The 17,501-nt window shown below is 43.2% G+C and overlaps 1 protein-coding gene across 1 annotated transcript in view; it reads left to right on the plus strand.

Moving 5' to 3' along the window:
- RIN2 (Ras and Rab interactor 2) overlaps positions 1-16,046 on the plus strand; it is a 264,998-nt gene extending 248,952 nt beyond the window's left edge. The window contains 15 exon segments of the mRNA XM_075749984.1: positions 6,985-7,034; positions 7,036-7,110; positions 7,112-7,262; positions 7,265-7,291; positions 9,403-9,419; positions 9,421-9,468; positions 9,470-9,536; positions 11,738-11,752; positions 11,755-11,900; positions 14,274-14,278; positions 15,059-15,156; positions 15,159-15,203; positions 15,206-15,240; positions 15,242-15,305; positions 15,308-16,046. Coding sequence (XP_075606099.1) covers positions 6,985-7,034; positions 7,036-7,110; positions 7,112-7,262; positions 7,265-7,291; positions 9,403-9,419; positions 9,421-9,468; positions 9,470-9,536; positions 11,738-11,752; positions 11,755-11,900; positions 14,274-14,278; positions 15,059-15,156; positions 15,159-15,203; positions 15,206-15,240; positions 15,242-15,305; positions 15,308-15,369 — 905 coding nt within the window. The 3' untranslated portion in view covers positions 15,370-16,046.
- Positions 16,047-17,501: the final 1,455 nt, after the last annotated feature.

Raw genomic sequence — 17,501 nt, forward strand, 5'->3', positions numbered from 1 at the left:
AGCGGCCGTGCCCTCCCGGGGACTCACAGGAAGAGGCACCGGGCATGCTTGTGTAACGGCAGCTTCACGGAGCCCGCCGCTGGTGCCTGGGGGGGGCAGGGGCAGGGAGGGAGCCTGCCGCAGAAAATGTTCAGGCCTCTCCACTCCCCGGGCCAGTCCTGCCTCTGTGGAGAGGAGCTGGAGCCAGTCCTCACCTTCCTCCCTCTACCACCCAACAGAACTGCTGCTGCCAGTCGCCTGTCCCGGGGCAGCCAGGCTTCACCTTATCCCGCCGTTGTCTCCTGAATTTCGGTACGTGCTGAAGCAGCGTCCCCCACGAGGCTTAGTGGAACCTTTGGTGTTTGGGACTTTCTCCCGTGTCTGTGTAACGATCTTTGTGATTGTGTAGCTTTTCTTGTAGAGCTGCATCACGGACTTACAGGAGTCTTTTGCTTGCAAAAGTCTAGGGAGAGATCTTTCAAGTTTCCCAGACAGGGGTATATCAAATTGCTTAACTTCTGCCAAATCGTTGGGAGAATGCGCATCAGCGTTTCTAACTATTCCTGACAGATGCCTCCTAATGTTAGCACTGTAGGCCGTTAACCCTTCCTAAAACAATGGGATTCCCAGTGTCGGGACAGAATCAAGACTAAGGCACGTGGCTTTTTATTGTTTAAGGACAAATGCAAAGTCTGGGGTTTTTTTGGTTTTTGTGGGTTTTTTTTTTTTTCCCCCAAGTCATCCGTACCTGAATATGTATCCACAGAATAGAGACCTGGATTGTTGAGAGGAGACTCTGATAGTCCACAGCTGCTCGAATAGCAAATGTTCAGGAGTTTTTATTTGTGTTTCTTCTTTTCCTGGCTGCAAACAGACAGGAATCAAGTTGACTGTCATTGCTTCGCCAGGTCATCACCAGGCAGCATCTAACAACCTGAACAACTTCAGTCTCAATGCCCAAATCTGGGCCTAGCACAAGAAATGACCGGTTCAAATAATTTGGCAATAAGGCGTTAACTGATCGTGTGGGAAGGTTCCTAGACAATACTGCTAATCCATAATGGATTTTTAAATGTTGAGTGCTAAAAGAGGCTTGGAGGGAACACGTGGGCCCCTTGCTGGCAGGACTTGCCTTGTCACAGGGACTTGGGTCTGTACGGAGGAGTCACAGGCAGACGGAGCTGGAGGACGTGTGGAGGAGCGTAGTCTGTTCCCCGTGGGAGCCGGTGTGCCAGCTGCTCTGAGGGAGGCTTCTCTGAGCAGCGCTTTTGCCTTTGTATTCCTCTTGCTGAGAGGCAATGTTTTACTTTTGTTCTTACGAGATTTTATCACATTAGCTTTAGGCCTGTTTCCCACTTAGGAAGATAACTTTAAACCTGGTCTCCAAAGGACTGGTGATGCCCATCTCCCACCCTCGCCGTGATATCACATGTGGATTTTTTTATGTGAACTCTCTGCTTTATCATCCAAATTGTTGATGAAAATACTAGACTGAAGCCCAGGGCTGACCCCCGTGGTACCTCTTTTCAAGTATCTGCCTTGTTTGGCAGTCAACCATTGATAACTGTGCTCTCAGTGCAGTATTTTATGCACTCGTTCGTGCACCAACCTTATGGTAATTAGGGCAAGACAATATTTCCCTTGTTTGCTTATAGGAAAGCTGCATGGAATAGGGTTGTAGGTCTTAAAAATGTTAAGATACAGCCCATCCCCTGCTCCCCTCTTCTTCACTGATCCAATTATCCTCCTAAAGGAATTAGAATGGTATGCCACTATTTCTTCTTGAAAAACTCACGTTGGCTGTTTTTTAGCACTGTGGTACTTGTTAGGTGCTTGTAAATTTTGTTTTGGTGTCCTGTCCCCCTACCCTGTTGTTCATCTTAGTATCTTTTCATGTTGAGTTGAGGCCGACCAAAGTGTCCCCCAGCGCTCCTCTCGTCACTACAGGAGTGGGGCACAGGGCAAGTAAGAAGCAGTGTTAAAAGTGCTGAGCAGAGGCAGAGGATTTGGTTCTCCCTTTCCAAACCATCCGTTTGATTTGCTTTGTGACTTACTCCCTGCTCCTTTATTACTACTTCTCTAAGAGAAGATGTGTATTTGCCTCACGGCCGTAGCGTGAGTTTTAATTAACCCACAGCTGATTAAAGCAAAACAAGCCTAGCACAGATAGTCCTGTGATTCATTGGTGTGCTTTATGTAGGTAAAATGAGGGGAGGTTTACCCTAGAGACCTTTCTTCCATAGTTGCTCAACTTCTGTCACGGCCGCCTATCCACTTCTGTTTTCAGGGTTGTGCAGGTTATCGAGGAATGTGAGTTGTGTGGTCTTACTTTCAAGTCTTGCTCTTTTGGAGGAGATGGCCTTGTCTGCACCACGGACTAGGCGTGTGTCACTGTAGACATCTGCCAAGAACTGGACACTTGGCCATCCTGACACGAGCTGTCTTAAAACAGATCTGTATCAGTCATGCCAGTCTGCAAACGTGCAAGATATTACGAAAAATCAAAACGAAGCAAATGCAGGTCTCCTGCATGTATGCGCTGTGGTGTTCCAAAGCAACCTTCTGCTTCCAGCCTCCCAGGCAACGTTACTTGTGCAGGGCTCGGCCTTTTTGTGGTGGCTCCCAGGCTCGCTCGGTCTCTTATTGAGCCCTTCTTTTACTGATGAATGGTTTGGCCATCGTAGATGATAAACAGGGCTTGTCTGTAAATCCTGGGACTGGAATCTGACAGATAATCTCAGTGGAGCAACAGCGGTTGGTAACAGGTAAACTGACAGCCTGGAAAAGGTGAGAGCGTGCCTGCGATTTCAGTGCGCGAGGGTTGTAAAGAGGCTGTGTAAGGACACTGGCGATGACTAATATGTTGTCCTCTCTAGATGCAGACTTGTGTGGTTTGCAGCAAAACAAAATAGCATGTCAGCACAGGATACAGATGTGTTTCCACAATTCACAACGAAACTAGCTGGCTGGCCTTTACAATTCATTTATCAAAGCATTTCCAGTTCCCATTTTGAGGCTAGAGGCTAATTATAAGTATCGTTTCGGGAACGTTACATGGTGCTCTGCTCAAATGATATTCAGCCTAGAAAAAAGAAAATCTGAAGAGTGTCTATTTTGGTTTTGGAGTATTAAGCATCCTGGGAGGATATTTGAAAACACTTTGTGTACGCTGAATTTTTGTTGCCGATTCAGATGTAAGAAGTACACAGAGATGTTAACGCAACGGATCAGTCCTGAAGTCACAACTTAGATGCTAATTTGCCTAGGAGACCCTCCTATACTTCTTTGTGGCCATTAGAAGTTAAACAGTGAAAGCTGCTGCTGGCTGGAAATTGTTTTGTGGGATCATATGCAGAAACATCTTTTTCTGAAAGAGGCCTGTAACCGCAGTTCAGAAGACAGGGTAAATAGTTGGATGGCCTGATCCTAAACATGCTTATAGGTGTCTCTTGTGACTCTGAATATTGGTCTAAGACCCACATCAGAAAAAATGCTGTCCTTTCAGGCTTTAATAATAGTATAAATATTTATGTAGGTTTTATATTAATTAGGATACATATAGGTGTTATTGTTGACCGTTTTAAAAAAAAAAAAAAAAGTCCAGTCCTGATCAATCTTGCTATGTTTTTGACCTCGTCGGCTTGCTAGAGTTTGTCACTTTTTAATTTGAGCGCAGAACTCTGTGGTTCTTATGTCTGTGCCAAGAGTTCATAAGGGAGAAGAAAAGATTCTGTATTGGTTTTGGTTTGTTTGATTTGGTGGTTTTTGTTTTGTTTTTTAAAAGACCAAAAACCTTGGACACACTGTATCTTGTCACTTGTTTGCTGGCTAGTTCTATGCAAACACGCTGCATTAAAACGACAGTTTCTCTCGTCTACCCTTACCAAGCTGACGCAGTTAGTATCTCTTTGGAATCACAGCTATATGTCTCTTATTTCATTTGTCTCCTATTAGCTGTAATATAGTCGCTGAACAGCACCGAAGGATGCTTTACTAAATATCCCCTCCTATTTTTATTTACCCGCTTGCATTAACAGCGCAGAAACCATTAGGAACAGCCTTCAGCAATAAGTACTTGGACCCTGTGCAGAACTTTGAGCACAGCCACGTGAGTTATCTGCTCTCTCTTCCTCTGTGCTGCTTTCAAATTGATTTATGTTCCGGAGAAATGGCGGAATGTGATAGAGTAGATTTCAAAGCAATTTCCAGGCACTGCTTTTGGAGTCTGTGACAAACTGCAAATATGAAAGAACGCCTCCTCGCCATCTTGCATACCATAAAAATCTGTGCGATTCATCTGCACGGAAGCTGTGGGAGTGTCACTGACTTAATAAGGATTGAGGGGCAGAAGACTTAAGGCTTCCACTTCTCTCCTACAGATAACAAGCCTGGCTCCAACCAAGGACTGGGGCTTTGTGGAGGACTTTTTTCCCTCCCAGCAGCATCCAGTTCCTGTAGCCCCTGGGGAGGGACTGCTTCTGCAGCTCCCGTCGTACTGATGCCGCAGGCAGCCGCTGAACCAGCTCCAGCCTGGAGCCCATAGAGGATCAGTCACGGAAGCGTACTGAGTTTTCCAGTCTCCCATCCCAGGCTAGGTGCTCCCTCATTATCACACCAAGGGCTCTGAGGATCCATGCTGAATTCTTTGTGATTTATTGAGCCTCCTGTGACCAAATGTGGCAGTGACCCCACTTTATTGAGATGAAGGATGGCTGACGCTAACTATTCATGTGCAGAGCTTCCAGCGGCAGCCTGTGGGAGTTAAAATTTCACGGGGATAGAGAGTTCTCTTGCTTAACGTAATGTTTGGCAGCACCGATTGCTTTAATTTTGACTTAAACGAGACCAGGCACTTGGAATGCAAACTGCAGAGGTGTTCCACTTACGAGCACAGCAGTTGGTGTTTTTGCTATTTAAAAAACTGAACAGGCAGTAGAAATAAAGTAAGCTGAATTGTAAAAACAAAACAAAACCCCAAATCCATCATCAGTTGAAGCTAGCAAGGAACTATGCGTATGTACTCTCTAGGAATTTAGCTAGTTAGCGTACCCATGGGTGAGATTTGTGCATTTTTCTTGGTGGAAAAATATTTCTGCCCCATGAGCCCTGAGGATGGCTTTGATGGCATGGAGAGGCAGTTTCTGTCACTGCACAGAAGGGTGATGCTTCTGTTTTCCTGACTGGGTTTGGTAGTGCTGTCAGTGGTGATGGTGTGGCCCTACCAAGTGCAATAGATAAGGATCAGTCATTTGAAGTGTTTCCACTTGTTATGTATAACTGGTGGCTCTGGTCTGGCAGGAAGCTGGATCCACCCTTCAGACTGTGTGACAGGCCATCGAGAACAGGTGTCAGACGGGTTATGCCTTTACCGGTGGCCGTATGGAAATCTGGAAGATCAGAGGGCAAATGCTGCTCCTCACATTCACTCTTTCTCCCTTCCAGCAGCTTTTGCGGTCTCCCTTGTGAGAGAGAGCCCAGATGCTCTGGGAATGATGTAGACATGGCTTTGCCACCTCTATCAGAGTCTCAGGAGGGGAAAATAGCAAGAGAAGCTACAGGAGCCCCGGCAGAATTGGGATAGGGGAGATGGGAGCTCCTAATGGAGTTGGACATTTGGGAATTGCATGCCAGACAAACACAGAATAAATGCTACATATGAAGCAAAGACACCATAAGAGGAGCATGTGAAGGGTGTGTTTGCATGGCAGAGGGGTATGAAGACCAAGCAAAATGGCTGAATGCAAGGATAAAATAAATGAAGCATAAAGCAAAAGCAAGAAAACAGGTAATGCTCGTTGGAGAGTGTATGTGTGTAAATCCCAATGCCTTAGAAATAGTCCTGCAATTTAAAAAAAAAAAAAAGGGGGGGGGGGGGGAGAAAAAGTGGTATAAGAACAGGCAAAGAACCTGAAGAGGCATGAGGTTAATGAAACTTTAATGAGTCACCAACTAGTACCAGGAATGTCCACTGCTAGCTGTATAAAATGTGGTGATATTAGCACATTTGGTCTCTCCTCTTCCTGTGCTCCCCAAGTCATCTGTCTACTCTAGGTTCTGGTCCTGCCCTACTGTCAGGGCATTGGTGCAGTGGCCAGGCTGAAGGGTCTCCAGTTTCTTTTGTGCTTGTGGGAGTTAACTGTAGTACAAATAGCTAATGTGAGCTATGTTGCCATAGGGACACTGAGTGGGAGAGAAAATTAGCTTATAAAGTAAAGGTTTGCAGAGAAACATGTTTAGCAAAGAGCTTTCTCTGTTGATGTGGTCCGTACATGGAGAATGACTGTTAAAGAAAATCTTGAGTAGAACAAGAATAAAAAAACCCAACCCTAAGTTAGTGGTTACTGTGCCACGTGCGCACTATTGCCAAACAAAGAACTTCAAACTTGATGACAAAGCCTGTATATAAGCTTGCGTGCATGAATCCGAAGCTGGACAAACACAGCTTGGTTTTTCATTTATAGCTTAAAGCCCGTAATCTGTTCAACTTCATAAAGATCGTGACAAAGTTGAGCCAAGTTTTAGGAGACTTTGGTTGAGTTATAGTTTCTGATGGAAACTATGCAGAAAGGATGGCACTTTCATGCCAAAGCAGACAAAGTTACGGTTTGACTGTTAAGTTTGAGAGTTAAAGTCTAAGCTCAAAGTAAAATAAAACTCGGAGACTTCTGGCCAACAAAAGTTAACTGGAGTCACAGCTTGCCTTTTTTGCCACCCCTCCCCCTTTTTTTGGTGACAGTCTGCAATCTGTCTTCGTGGGTTTTTGTGGGTGAATTTTTTTTTATTTTTTTATTTATTTACCACATTGTCATAAATGAAAGCGGAATACAGATTCTGCTCTGCCTTTTATTTTCTTGTTAAGAAACATCTGAAAACTCAGCTTGTATAATAAATAGGCCTTAGCAAGTAGGTTTTGCTCTAACAGTGTCTCTTCTGGGAATGGGTTATGTTAATACTGGCTCTGCTGTAGAGGAGGAAGTCAGCTGGACTTGTGTTTTCCCGTTGCAGATGTTGTCCTGGAGAAGGCCATGCATAAGTGCATTCTGAAGCCGTTGAAGTGGCCACATTGAAGCGATGTTGAAAGAGTTTCATACCGCGGATGGATCCTGGAAACAGCTGAAGGAAAACCTGCAAACTGGTGCGGCAGAGGAATCCTCAGGAACTGGGCGTGTTTGTTCCAACACCAGATTTTGTGGATGTTGAAAAGATTAAAGTCAAGTTCATGACCATGCAGAAAATGTACTCACCTGAAAAGAAAGTCATGCTGCTGCTGCGAGTTTGCAAATTGATTACACTGTTATGGAGAATAACTCAGGTATGGTGCTCCTCATGGTTCAAGTTCACTGATATTCTAAACCTGGTGTTGTCTTTTGGTAGAGGAAATCAGACCACCTGAGCCTGCAGATATGTCTCCTGCTCTTGGAGCTCTCGTAGCATCTCCTTGCCCTTTTGAGAGGAACTCCTTCTCTCTGCTTCTTTCCTGATATCTCTGATGCATCTGGCAGCAGTCTTACAAATTCAGTGTGAAGCAGAGTTGTGAAGCAGCTTAAAAAAACCCCCAGCTTTGCTTAACTGTAGGCTTCTGAAGTTGGCTGTCAAAAGTCTGTCCTGTAAGCCTTGAATTTGACACTGGTTCCAAATGAGTATTTTTATGGAAATTGTAATAGACGTAACGCCCTGGTATTTAGCTATAATAATTCTATAGCATGTATCCAATATGATAACTGCAAGGGCTCTGTAGGAAAGCAGCCTCTGATCGACTCTTTGTTACTTGCTATGTCTCTGAAGGTTCTCAGTTCGATACTTTCTTTCCTCGTTTTGGAACAGAAATAACATCTATTTCTACACTGTAGCAAGAGTCCAAACATGACCTTGAAACCTATGATAATGAAGTGGCACTACAGACCAGTTAAGTCCCGCTGAGTAGTCAGCGGCACAATTAAAATGCTGTGCTGCATGGCATGAATTCATAGGAGCAGCTCTGTTGGCCGATGTCTTATCGTACACTGCTGTGGTAGGTCGCGAGCTAAGGCGAAGCAGCGCTGGCGGTAGTGTGACACTTTTCCCCCCGCCCCCAAGCAAGTATAAGCTGCTGCACGTGGTGGCAGTTTTTCTTCCTAAGTGAGTATTGAATGTGCAGCTGGGTCCCATGCTGATAAAGATGCCTACTTTCTTTTGAGATTTGAGATGAATTGTGAGAGCTGGTGGCTGTTAAAGACCCTCGGGCACTTTTGCGAGATTTAGGTCTGATCTCCTGCCCAGCTTATTATTTCTGTGCAAAGTCCTGCATTTCAAAACGGATGTAGGCATCTTGGCCTGAAGTGCTGTAAACTCTTTTGTCCATGCTGTGTTACCTCATGGAGTAAAGTATTTCCAACATGCGGAAGAAAATTACCGAGAGGCTGCTGCCGGTTAACTGTTGCACTGAGGAGCTTGGGCTAAAATATGGCAAATGCTCCTTGGGTTGTCTTGTTTTGTCCTGTGAAGTTTGTAAACTATGGCATTGAGGCAGCAGCTGTTTGAGTATCTGCTTTGTCATGTACTGTCAGTCAGATAGTAGTGTAAAATCTAGAGGGTATGCCTTACCTGGTGTAACTTTAGATATCAGCTCTTCGGTCATCTGGGGTTTCACCCAAGTTCAAGTTGGCTCCTGCTCTTGGTGGTTTTAAGTGACCATCGCACCATTTCTGCAGCAAACGCAGTTTGGCCAGACTCAAGAGATTTGGCCACGTAGTGTTTTCTAAACACAAAGTTTAAATGCAATAAAAGTGATAGGAGCGCAGACAGACCTAGGTATAGCGTGGTCTCTCTGTGTTAGCTGCGTGCTGCCGTTGCCAATGATGCTTCACCAGCTAGTCAAGAATGATATGATGAGGCTTTGCTTGCTGGTGTTCTTAACCATGCTCTGTCAAGGAAATGAGCTTAGTTTTCATGTCAAATCTAATAGGCTTTTATATTCAGGCTTCTCTGCTGGGATTCAGACTCAGAAACTGGTATTTGTGGCTGGATCCTTCCAGAAAGTGGATGTCATTGCTGCACGTATAAAGGAAATGCCTATTCATCATCTCTTAGCCAGTGATAGAAGTGCAGGTGGAGGTCAGGCCAGACTGGCATGGCAGCCTTTTGTGAGTTCACCAGTTGAGCTGATGCCAAGGTGAGCCCAGTCTTTAAGTTCCCGTGCGTGCCTCAAGGTGTGCATCATGAGATCTGTGCTTGCTGAAGTACAGGATTAAGCTGGTGTTGGTGCCCTGTCCAGCGAGTGTCAGATGACGTTCTCTTCGCTGTACATTGGTAACAGGAGGCTCTAGAGTAATACAAATGTACTGGTCAGTGAACGGCAACAAAATAATGCTTTCCTTTCAAAACGCTTGAAACTGGTAAAAAAGTGTGATTTGTCTATCACTGTCTGTGTTCCCTTTGACCTAGGGAGGCTGTATGGAGCTGGATGACTTCTTGCCTGTGTTGACGTATGTACTAGCCCAGTGTGATATGTCTGGAGCTGGATACTGAAATTGAATACATGATGGAATTGCTGGATCCATCTTTGTTACACGGAGAAGGTAATTCATTTATTTATTTATTTTATTGGATTTGAGTGAAGGACTAGGGAAGGGGGGCTTCTCCTCATAGCGCAGTTGCTGTTAACCTTGTTTGAGTAGAAATCTTTTCAAGGGCAGTCCTAAAGTCAGCAATGTCGGTAACGTAACAAGAGGCTCTCATAATTATTTCCACCTTAAAGTAACAGAAAACTGGTTAAGCTTGCAGGGTGTAGGCCTCTGTGACCCGGGAAATCTACTGATGTATACTACCTTATGAGGGCATACGTTGTTTTCAACCAAGAAGAGGAGGCATCGTGACTTAGCAGCAAACGCAACACACTGTGCGGGTGCCAAATGTGTTATCCTTTCATGTGCAAAAGATCCTGAGAATAATTTATAGTGCCACGGCATTCCATTAAATTGTGAGACGCGTAATGGGATTTGAGTTGGGTGCTTTGTAAAAGCTTCTGGGGGAATTTTTTCCCCCTCTAGGGGAAGTGCTTTGAGAATGTTGCTCCCCGTAATGATATTCATTTCTTCCCCATGCTTCTCGCAAAGTATTTTTATGAGCCCTAGGAATATGTTTCTTAAGGCACTCTGGAATGACGGCTGACGTCCACTAGAGGCAAGGAAATCTCCCTCCTTTTTGTTTTCACGGCAGTGTTTTTAACAAAGAGGTATTCTGCAAGCCCTTGGTAGGCCCCAGAATCTGCCGGTTTATGAGGAAGTTTAAAGGTTCTCGTGACCAAGCTCAGCTGTGAGTTTAAGTATATGTGTATGTTTCCCATTCCTGCTATCTCTTGGCTTGCTGAAATTGCTGTATCCTCTTGCATGCTGGTATGCATAAGAGAACCATGCCAGGATTCCTCCAATTTGGCACTGGTCTGTTCCCTGCTTTGTATACAGAGCATCCTCCAGTGCATTGTTCAGGAATCTTAGCATGGAAAATACTTGAGATGTGAAGCTGGAGATCATTAACGTGCTTGAAAGGCAGAAACATTTACTGGACTATTAAGTCACGTTGTTTTTCAGAAGGTCTATCCATTGGCTGGCCCTGTCTTTGGCCCAGCTGAACTATACTGTGCAGGAAAAAATGTTTAGTGCTATGGGTTGTGCAGTTCAGATGTAATGTGTTGTCCAACTTGCCTCCTGGGTCTTGCATGTGTTGTATGTATAAATTTGCTGCGAAGCTAAACGGCCAAGAGGATGCTATCGATAATACAGAAAATACTATTCTAACCATCTTTGAATGACTCCACGAATAGACTGTGCTGCCTCTTAATTGGACACTCCCATTCAAATACTTTACCTAAACCAAAAAAAACCCCCCAAAAAAACCCCACCACCACCACCCCCCTACCCCCAAAAAGATAAAAGAGAAGAGAGAGAAATAAACAACAGCATGTCTTTTATTTCTCTCCTGGTTGTTGAGGACTGTTACCTCCTGTTGAGACTCCTTTTCCTTTGTGACCTGCAGCTTCTTTTGTACATCGGTAACTCTGTCACAGCTTTAATTTGTTCTCCACTCATGTAATAAAGGTCGAGTATGTGGGACTGTACACATCACCTCCTGAACTAGTTGGACATTATGGGGAATGCTAAAAAGGTGACACAAAACAGTCTTCCTTTTAAAAACAAAAGCAAACTCTTTGGGATGTTTCCAGGGTACAAATCACACAGTCATTGCTCTACTGCCACTAAGAGTGGTTGCTTTTAAGTTCCTGAACAGTGGTAGATTGTCTTTTACTTTGTTTAAACAGCTATGTTTATTTCATCCACATTTGAAGCTCGGAAGAAGACAAATCACTGTTTGGAAATTGTTTAGAAGAAAACCTCATGTTCCAACTTTGTAAAAAACCACTCAGGAGTAAAGGAGTGACACTAGTTATTTAACTGGCTATCCCTGGCACTAGTGGCCCGGAGTTAGGTACTATTGCACCTCTTGATAATATGGAGCGCATGCAACCACTGCATGTGTCTCGGCACCAGAGAATGCACCCTCCGTTATTTTGCAGACCAATGAGCTGATTTTCTTCATGTATAAATATTTTGGCAATATCGTACAGGGACTTTCATATATACGTGTGCGTGTGTATATATATACACACACACGTATATACGCATAAAAAAAAAATGTGTTTGTACTTCTGGCTGTGACCAGTCGGAACTAGCATGGTGTTTGTCACTACTCTGAGAAGTTCTTCCTTGCTGCCCCTTTACAGGAGGCTATTACTTGACAAGGCTTATGGAGCACTTTCACTGATCAAGAACTTCCAGGAAGAACAAGCTGCCCGACTGCTAAGTTCAGAAGCCAGAGATACTCTCCGGCAATGGCACAAGAGGAGGACAACTAACAGGACGATACCTTCAGTAGATGATTTTCAGGTAGAGCTTAGGGCTGAAGCAAAAACAGGCGATGATTGTTTTGTTGGAAATCCCCATTTGAGAGGTATGATGCATAATGCTTCCCTCGGGGCCACAAGGTAAGTGGAGGGAAGCAGTGCTGAAATATGGCTGGCAAATTTGCCTCGGTTTTGAGGTCTTTGCACTTCATAATTGAATTTGATTATGATGGTCTAAAGAAACACTAAATCATGGAGCTTCCCACCCTGCCTTCTATTTAAGTCAGACAGAGCGAGGACAAACAATCGTATCTTAGATTTCAGCTTCTTTGTATGCTTCACTGTTGAATGGAACAATCCAGATTCCCAGTGGTATAATCTCAGCACAGCTCGCAGTAGCTAATGGTGGTATATAGCAGGTAATAGAGAGGAGAGGTGGGAGGAAAGCTTGCCTACAGCTTTAAAGTTTAAGCAAGGAGTAGAGTTCTATACTATGGATGTCTTCATGTTTGTTTGTGTTTTTTCCCTCCCCTCCATTTCTTACTGCTCTTTCAGAGTAGGGCAGTGACTTCAACTGAAGAATAACAAAACAGTCAGGATTACATCATCTTTTAAAACCGGGCCTGCATGTCTTTCATATAGTATGCTGTTGATTGTCTGTTCAGATGCATCAGTTTGTGGACTGAAGCAAGGAGGATGTTGGAATCGAGGAAAAAAAAGGATTTACTCCTTTGTCTTCAGGGTTTACAGTTCATACCACAGCACAAAGTTGCCAGAGAGGCTAATGACAACCATCAATGAGTTACGATGTAGTTAAGAGCCTGAGAAATGAAGGTGTGCGGTCATCAGGAGGTAATGAAGCCTTTCAGTTGAGGCTCCTTCTGCTTTATCAGTGTCCATGCAAACGACTACAGCACAACACTGAACAGCAAGGAGTTTGGAAAAGAAGTGGTCTTCCACAATTTGCCTCTCATAGGAAGAGGAGAACTGATTAACAGAAATGCCAAATTATGGCCAGCGCACAAAGCCAGCCCATCTTTACTGGGATACGTTTTACATTCTGCTTACCTGTAGTTAGGCGTCAGATTCAAGTAGCTTGAGCCTTTGCGCTTTCTAGTCAAAGCACTACGCTTTTCATAGGAAAATTTGTCACCTTGTATTTCTGCTGGATGACTAAATGACAGAAGATTCATTCAGCAGGATCTTGTATTCCATTTCACCCTTCTCTTCCTTAGCAAATGAACTTCAGCCAAGCTAATTGTACAGCTGGGTGCCATGCTGGATGGTGGAAGATGCAGGGGGCAGGGGAAGAGCTGGGCACCGAGTGGTGTCCAGTGCTTCTCCTTCTGCTGTCTCTTTCACGAGAGCCTCGAGTCAGTAAGATCACACCACTTCCAGGTTATGCTTGGCACAAGTTCAATAAACTCTTCCGCCTGCTCAGAATGCCAGTTTTCCATCTCCTTTCTCCATGTTCTGCAGTCCTGAAATGAAGCGCTTTCCCTACAATGAAGGTGTAACACAACTTTAGCTCAACTCATCTTTCCCGCATTGAAGCGGGGTGTGATCGCTACATTTCTGTGATGCAGTCTCACAGTCCTTATCAGCTTTGGGTCCTGGAAGACCTTCATCCCTCCCTCCCTCAAAAGGATGAAAAAGCAAAAAATCCCATATTTAGATGATGATTAAATGCAACTTTCTGATACTGCATAAATAATTTTGGTACTTAGTGAGTTACAGGCATTTGTACGAACTTCAGCCTCTCCTTGAAGCAATCCTGTCTGTCTAAAAGCACGTGCATTTAAAATCAGGTCTTCTGTGTGATAACTACATTAGAAATTAAAACTGTAGTGTGTCTTGCCTTCTCTAGGGCCAATTGTTTTTTTTTCTTCATAATTTCTTCACACTGGGTAACAAAAATGGATTAGTTCTATTCAGTCAGGTTCAAACCTGACCTGGTTTAAATGCTGTTGCAAAGCTTCAGTGTTTCAGTCTGCAAGCTGTCAAAAAATACCTTATTAAAGACAAGAGTGCTCTTTGGAACTTAAGTCATAGGAACATTCTTCTCAGTCTTAGCTTTTAACAGCTTCTTTTTATGAAATGTAAATTTTTACCATTGTGATTTAGCATACTTTATTTACTCAGCGTACAAACGTAAGTTCTAGCTCAGTCAATAAACAGGTCTTTTTCACTGTAATTTTTTCCCCACCTCCTTTAATTTTACTGCTTTTTAGTCTTTAATTGCAGTTAATTTCTTTTTAAAAAAGCATGTGACGGCAGGCTGCTGTGTTCACGTGTCCAAAAATTTTTTGGGGATTTTGTTGTTGTGTTTTTTTTCTTTTCCAGTTGTGGCCTTTTATTTTACTTTTTAAATGCTTTTTGAAAGGTAGAAATGCATTTCCTTGTAGGACATATTTAGAATTTATCCATGTTATCAGAGTTGTAAGCACATGTCAATTTCAACAGAGAAAAAAGATCCAGCTTTTGCCTCAGGATCATGTAGATTTACTCAAACGTTGCAGAGTAAACTTTCTGTCTGCATCCTTCTAAGCCTTATTTAGAAAAAGATAATGCTGTCACACAAAATTTGGTTACATCAGGCTCAAACACCAAATTGCCACCAGTTTAACGCGATGAAAATGTCCTACGTGAGGACGGATTACGTTTTGCATGCTGCAGCATAAGAGTGCAAACAGTTTACCGTGCAGTAACTTGCGGATCAGCACCCTTGTGTGCCACTGGCAGAGGGTCTTTTTTTTTTTCCCCTCCTTCTAACATAGTGAGTGAAGCTTGTGTTCTATAGTATTGACCCAGCAGCGGCAGCATCATCTCTCGGGCCTGCTACCTCACATGTTTGTTTTGCTTCACAGCATTTGGTTTCCTAGTAAGGCCAAACAACAAGTCCCATTAAAACCTCCAGTGTTTCCCATGTGGCTTTAGGGCTTTATCTGTTCACTCTTAATTGCAGGGTTAGAGTGTAAGCTGAGGAGGATGCTAGCTTATGAATTTCTGTTATGCCTGCCCACAGTTTTTGCCACCAACGTCGCAATTCGCAAGGTGGCTGTAACGTACAGGAATCACGCTGTGTGTTTTGCAACTAGGAACATGTAGAGGCTTGCTGTTTGCTGCTGACTCTTCAGTTTTCAGAGGATGAGTTTGGGGTTTTGAGTTCTGATGTACGTTTTCCTTATTCTACAGAACTACCCTTCGTGTTGCGTTCCAGGAAGTTAACAGTGGATGTACAGGAAAGACCTTACTAGTAAGACCATATATCACTACCGAAGATGTATGTCAGCTTTGTGCTGAAAGTTTAAAGTGGACAATCCAGAAGAATATAGCCTGTTTCTTTTTGTGACGACACCTGGCAGCAACTGACAGAGGATACCTAACCCTCAGAAAATTAAGGCAGAGTTGCACAGCCGTCCGCAACCCCAGGTCTTTCATTTTGTCTACAGCGCATTAACAGTGATCCATACGGTGCCATTTTTCAAAACAACGATGACTCGGCTTCTTAAAACCAGCAACTCATCGTTTAATTTTCTGTTTCTTTTGTTAACTGTTGAAAACATCTTTGTTGGCTGCCTTTCTTAGGAGCTAAGGACAGGTCTTAAACCATAAAATGCCTAGCAAAACACACTCAGACACTTCTAGCATTGCTTACAAAACCCGTGTAAACCATGCATATGGCCAGTTATGCGGAAATATTCCACCAGCGTGTTTGAGTGAACAGCCATGAGGCTGAATATTCTTGTACCACAGACTCTTTTGAAGGCATATTATACTGTGGCCCTCTGCAGTCCTTTGCTGTAGTGTGCAAAAAATCTATTTTCTTACACTCAGCCTTTAGCCAAATGTCATTTTGATTTAAATATATGTACGCTAGACAAGTATTTCAGTAAATTGGCTGGTATGAACTCAGTTTCACCAGCATGAGTTTGACAAGACTGTCCGATGCAGGGCATCAGTTAACTCATAATTACCTGGATGATTGCATTCCTTTCCTAATTTTTTAATTACAGAAAATCAACATGTTTTTATATATATATATCATAGAAATTTTATAGCAGTTGCAGGTAAACTGTCAGGGTTGGTTTTTGAAATATTTTTTAACTATAAAGTATTCTATAATTATGCATGTGATTTTAACATTTAATATACAAGAATAAATCTCTTGCTGGTTTTAGAGTATTGCGTTTAAAAGTCTCTGTGGTTTCTCTTTTCCTGTTACAAGAGAATTCTTATGAAAACTTGTGTTATCTGTAAGAAGGTCATAACGTTGGTACTGGCGATTTCAGTGCCTTTATCTGAACTTGATGTACTGTTATCTGGATTAGTGTTTTATATATACATTGTTTTAGACAGGAACCTAGGGGGTAGGAAGAGGAAATTGAAAGAAAAGGATGTAGAGAAGGGGGCAGAGAAAGAATGTAGATAACCTAATTTAGGATTAAAATGTGTTAGTCTGGCTGTTCAGGCTCCTTGCAGAAAATAAGCAAAGGAGGTTGGTAAGGAACTTTTATGTAAGCAGTGTTGTAGATTTGCAGAGGGATTTAACAGCACCTATCCCAGATACCATTTGTGTTAGCAGAGGGATTAACGGATCAGTAAGGTGAAGGAGAAACACTAGCTATTTTGTATAGTCTGTCACCAACATAAAATGTATCTGGACTGAAGAAGTGTTGTAGCATTTCATGGTTCTAAGTTTACGCGGTAGGTGAGATGTGAAAGTCAGTCCTACTATGCAAAGATAAAATGTATTAAACGTGTGTGTTCCTATAGATTTGTCCAAGATAGCTGATGCTGTGGGTGACGCTGTGGACCCTACTTAAGTCAATTAAGGCTACTCTCTTTAGAGGGGACATGGGGTTCTCCCCAAGTCGAATGCGAGCAGCGTAACTTTTAAGGCAGATGATTACAAAAATGTCATGGGCAGCGTGTGTATTGTACATACAGAGATCTGTAGCATTTTGTCGATTTGCCAGTATCTGAAACCCCTGGCACATGTTTGTATTTCTTTTTGTAAATGGTGAGTTTTGCACATGATAATACATGTGTAATACTGAACTATAATTTGGGATGATGTGTGCTGTGGTTTTGGGGTGTTTTTTTTCTTTTTAAGAATGGGTTCACACTTGAATGTTTTTGTGTATCAGTAGAATCTGACGCTGCTGCTTTCCGTACTGCTTGGCCCACTTGAAACTCTTTGCGAAGGAAGGATGCAATAACGTTACTGTCTGGTGAGGTCTGCTTGACCTGAACGGTCAGTAGCCAGCAGGTGTCTTGACCGCTGAACCATTTCTTGTGAAGTTAGAACTGACATCCAGTGCTAAAGAAAATTCCACTATTTTCACATGATGGCAGCTCTGCTAGGGGATGGAAGGACTGGGGCAGAGAGGCAAAGTATTGAGCAACTCAGAATTTCGGGCATGAAATGAAGGAAAGCAAAGAGTGCACAAAGGGAAACGCATGCCCAAACCACCTCAAGATGATTCCGCTGTCTATTCTTGTGCAATTGTTTCTTTTGAAAATCAGAACATTTTATTCACTGTGCTGTGCAAAACACTTCTCACTTCTCGTAATGCCAGGAAACAAAAAAAACCACTTTGGAAGGGATTTGAACTTCCAAAAATAAGCTATTCAGTCCTCT

The sequence above is a fragment of the Balearica regulorum genome, chromosome 3 (genome assembly GCF_011004875.1).
Source record: "Balearica regulorum gibbericeps isolate bBalReg1 chromosome 3, bBalReg1.pri, whole genome shotgun sequence".
Lineage (NCBI taxonomy): Eukaryota > Metazoa > Chordata > Aves > Gruiformes > Gruidae > Balearica > Balearica regulorum.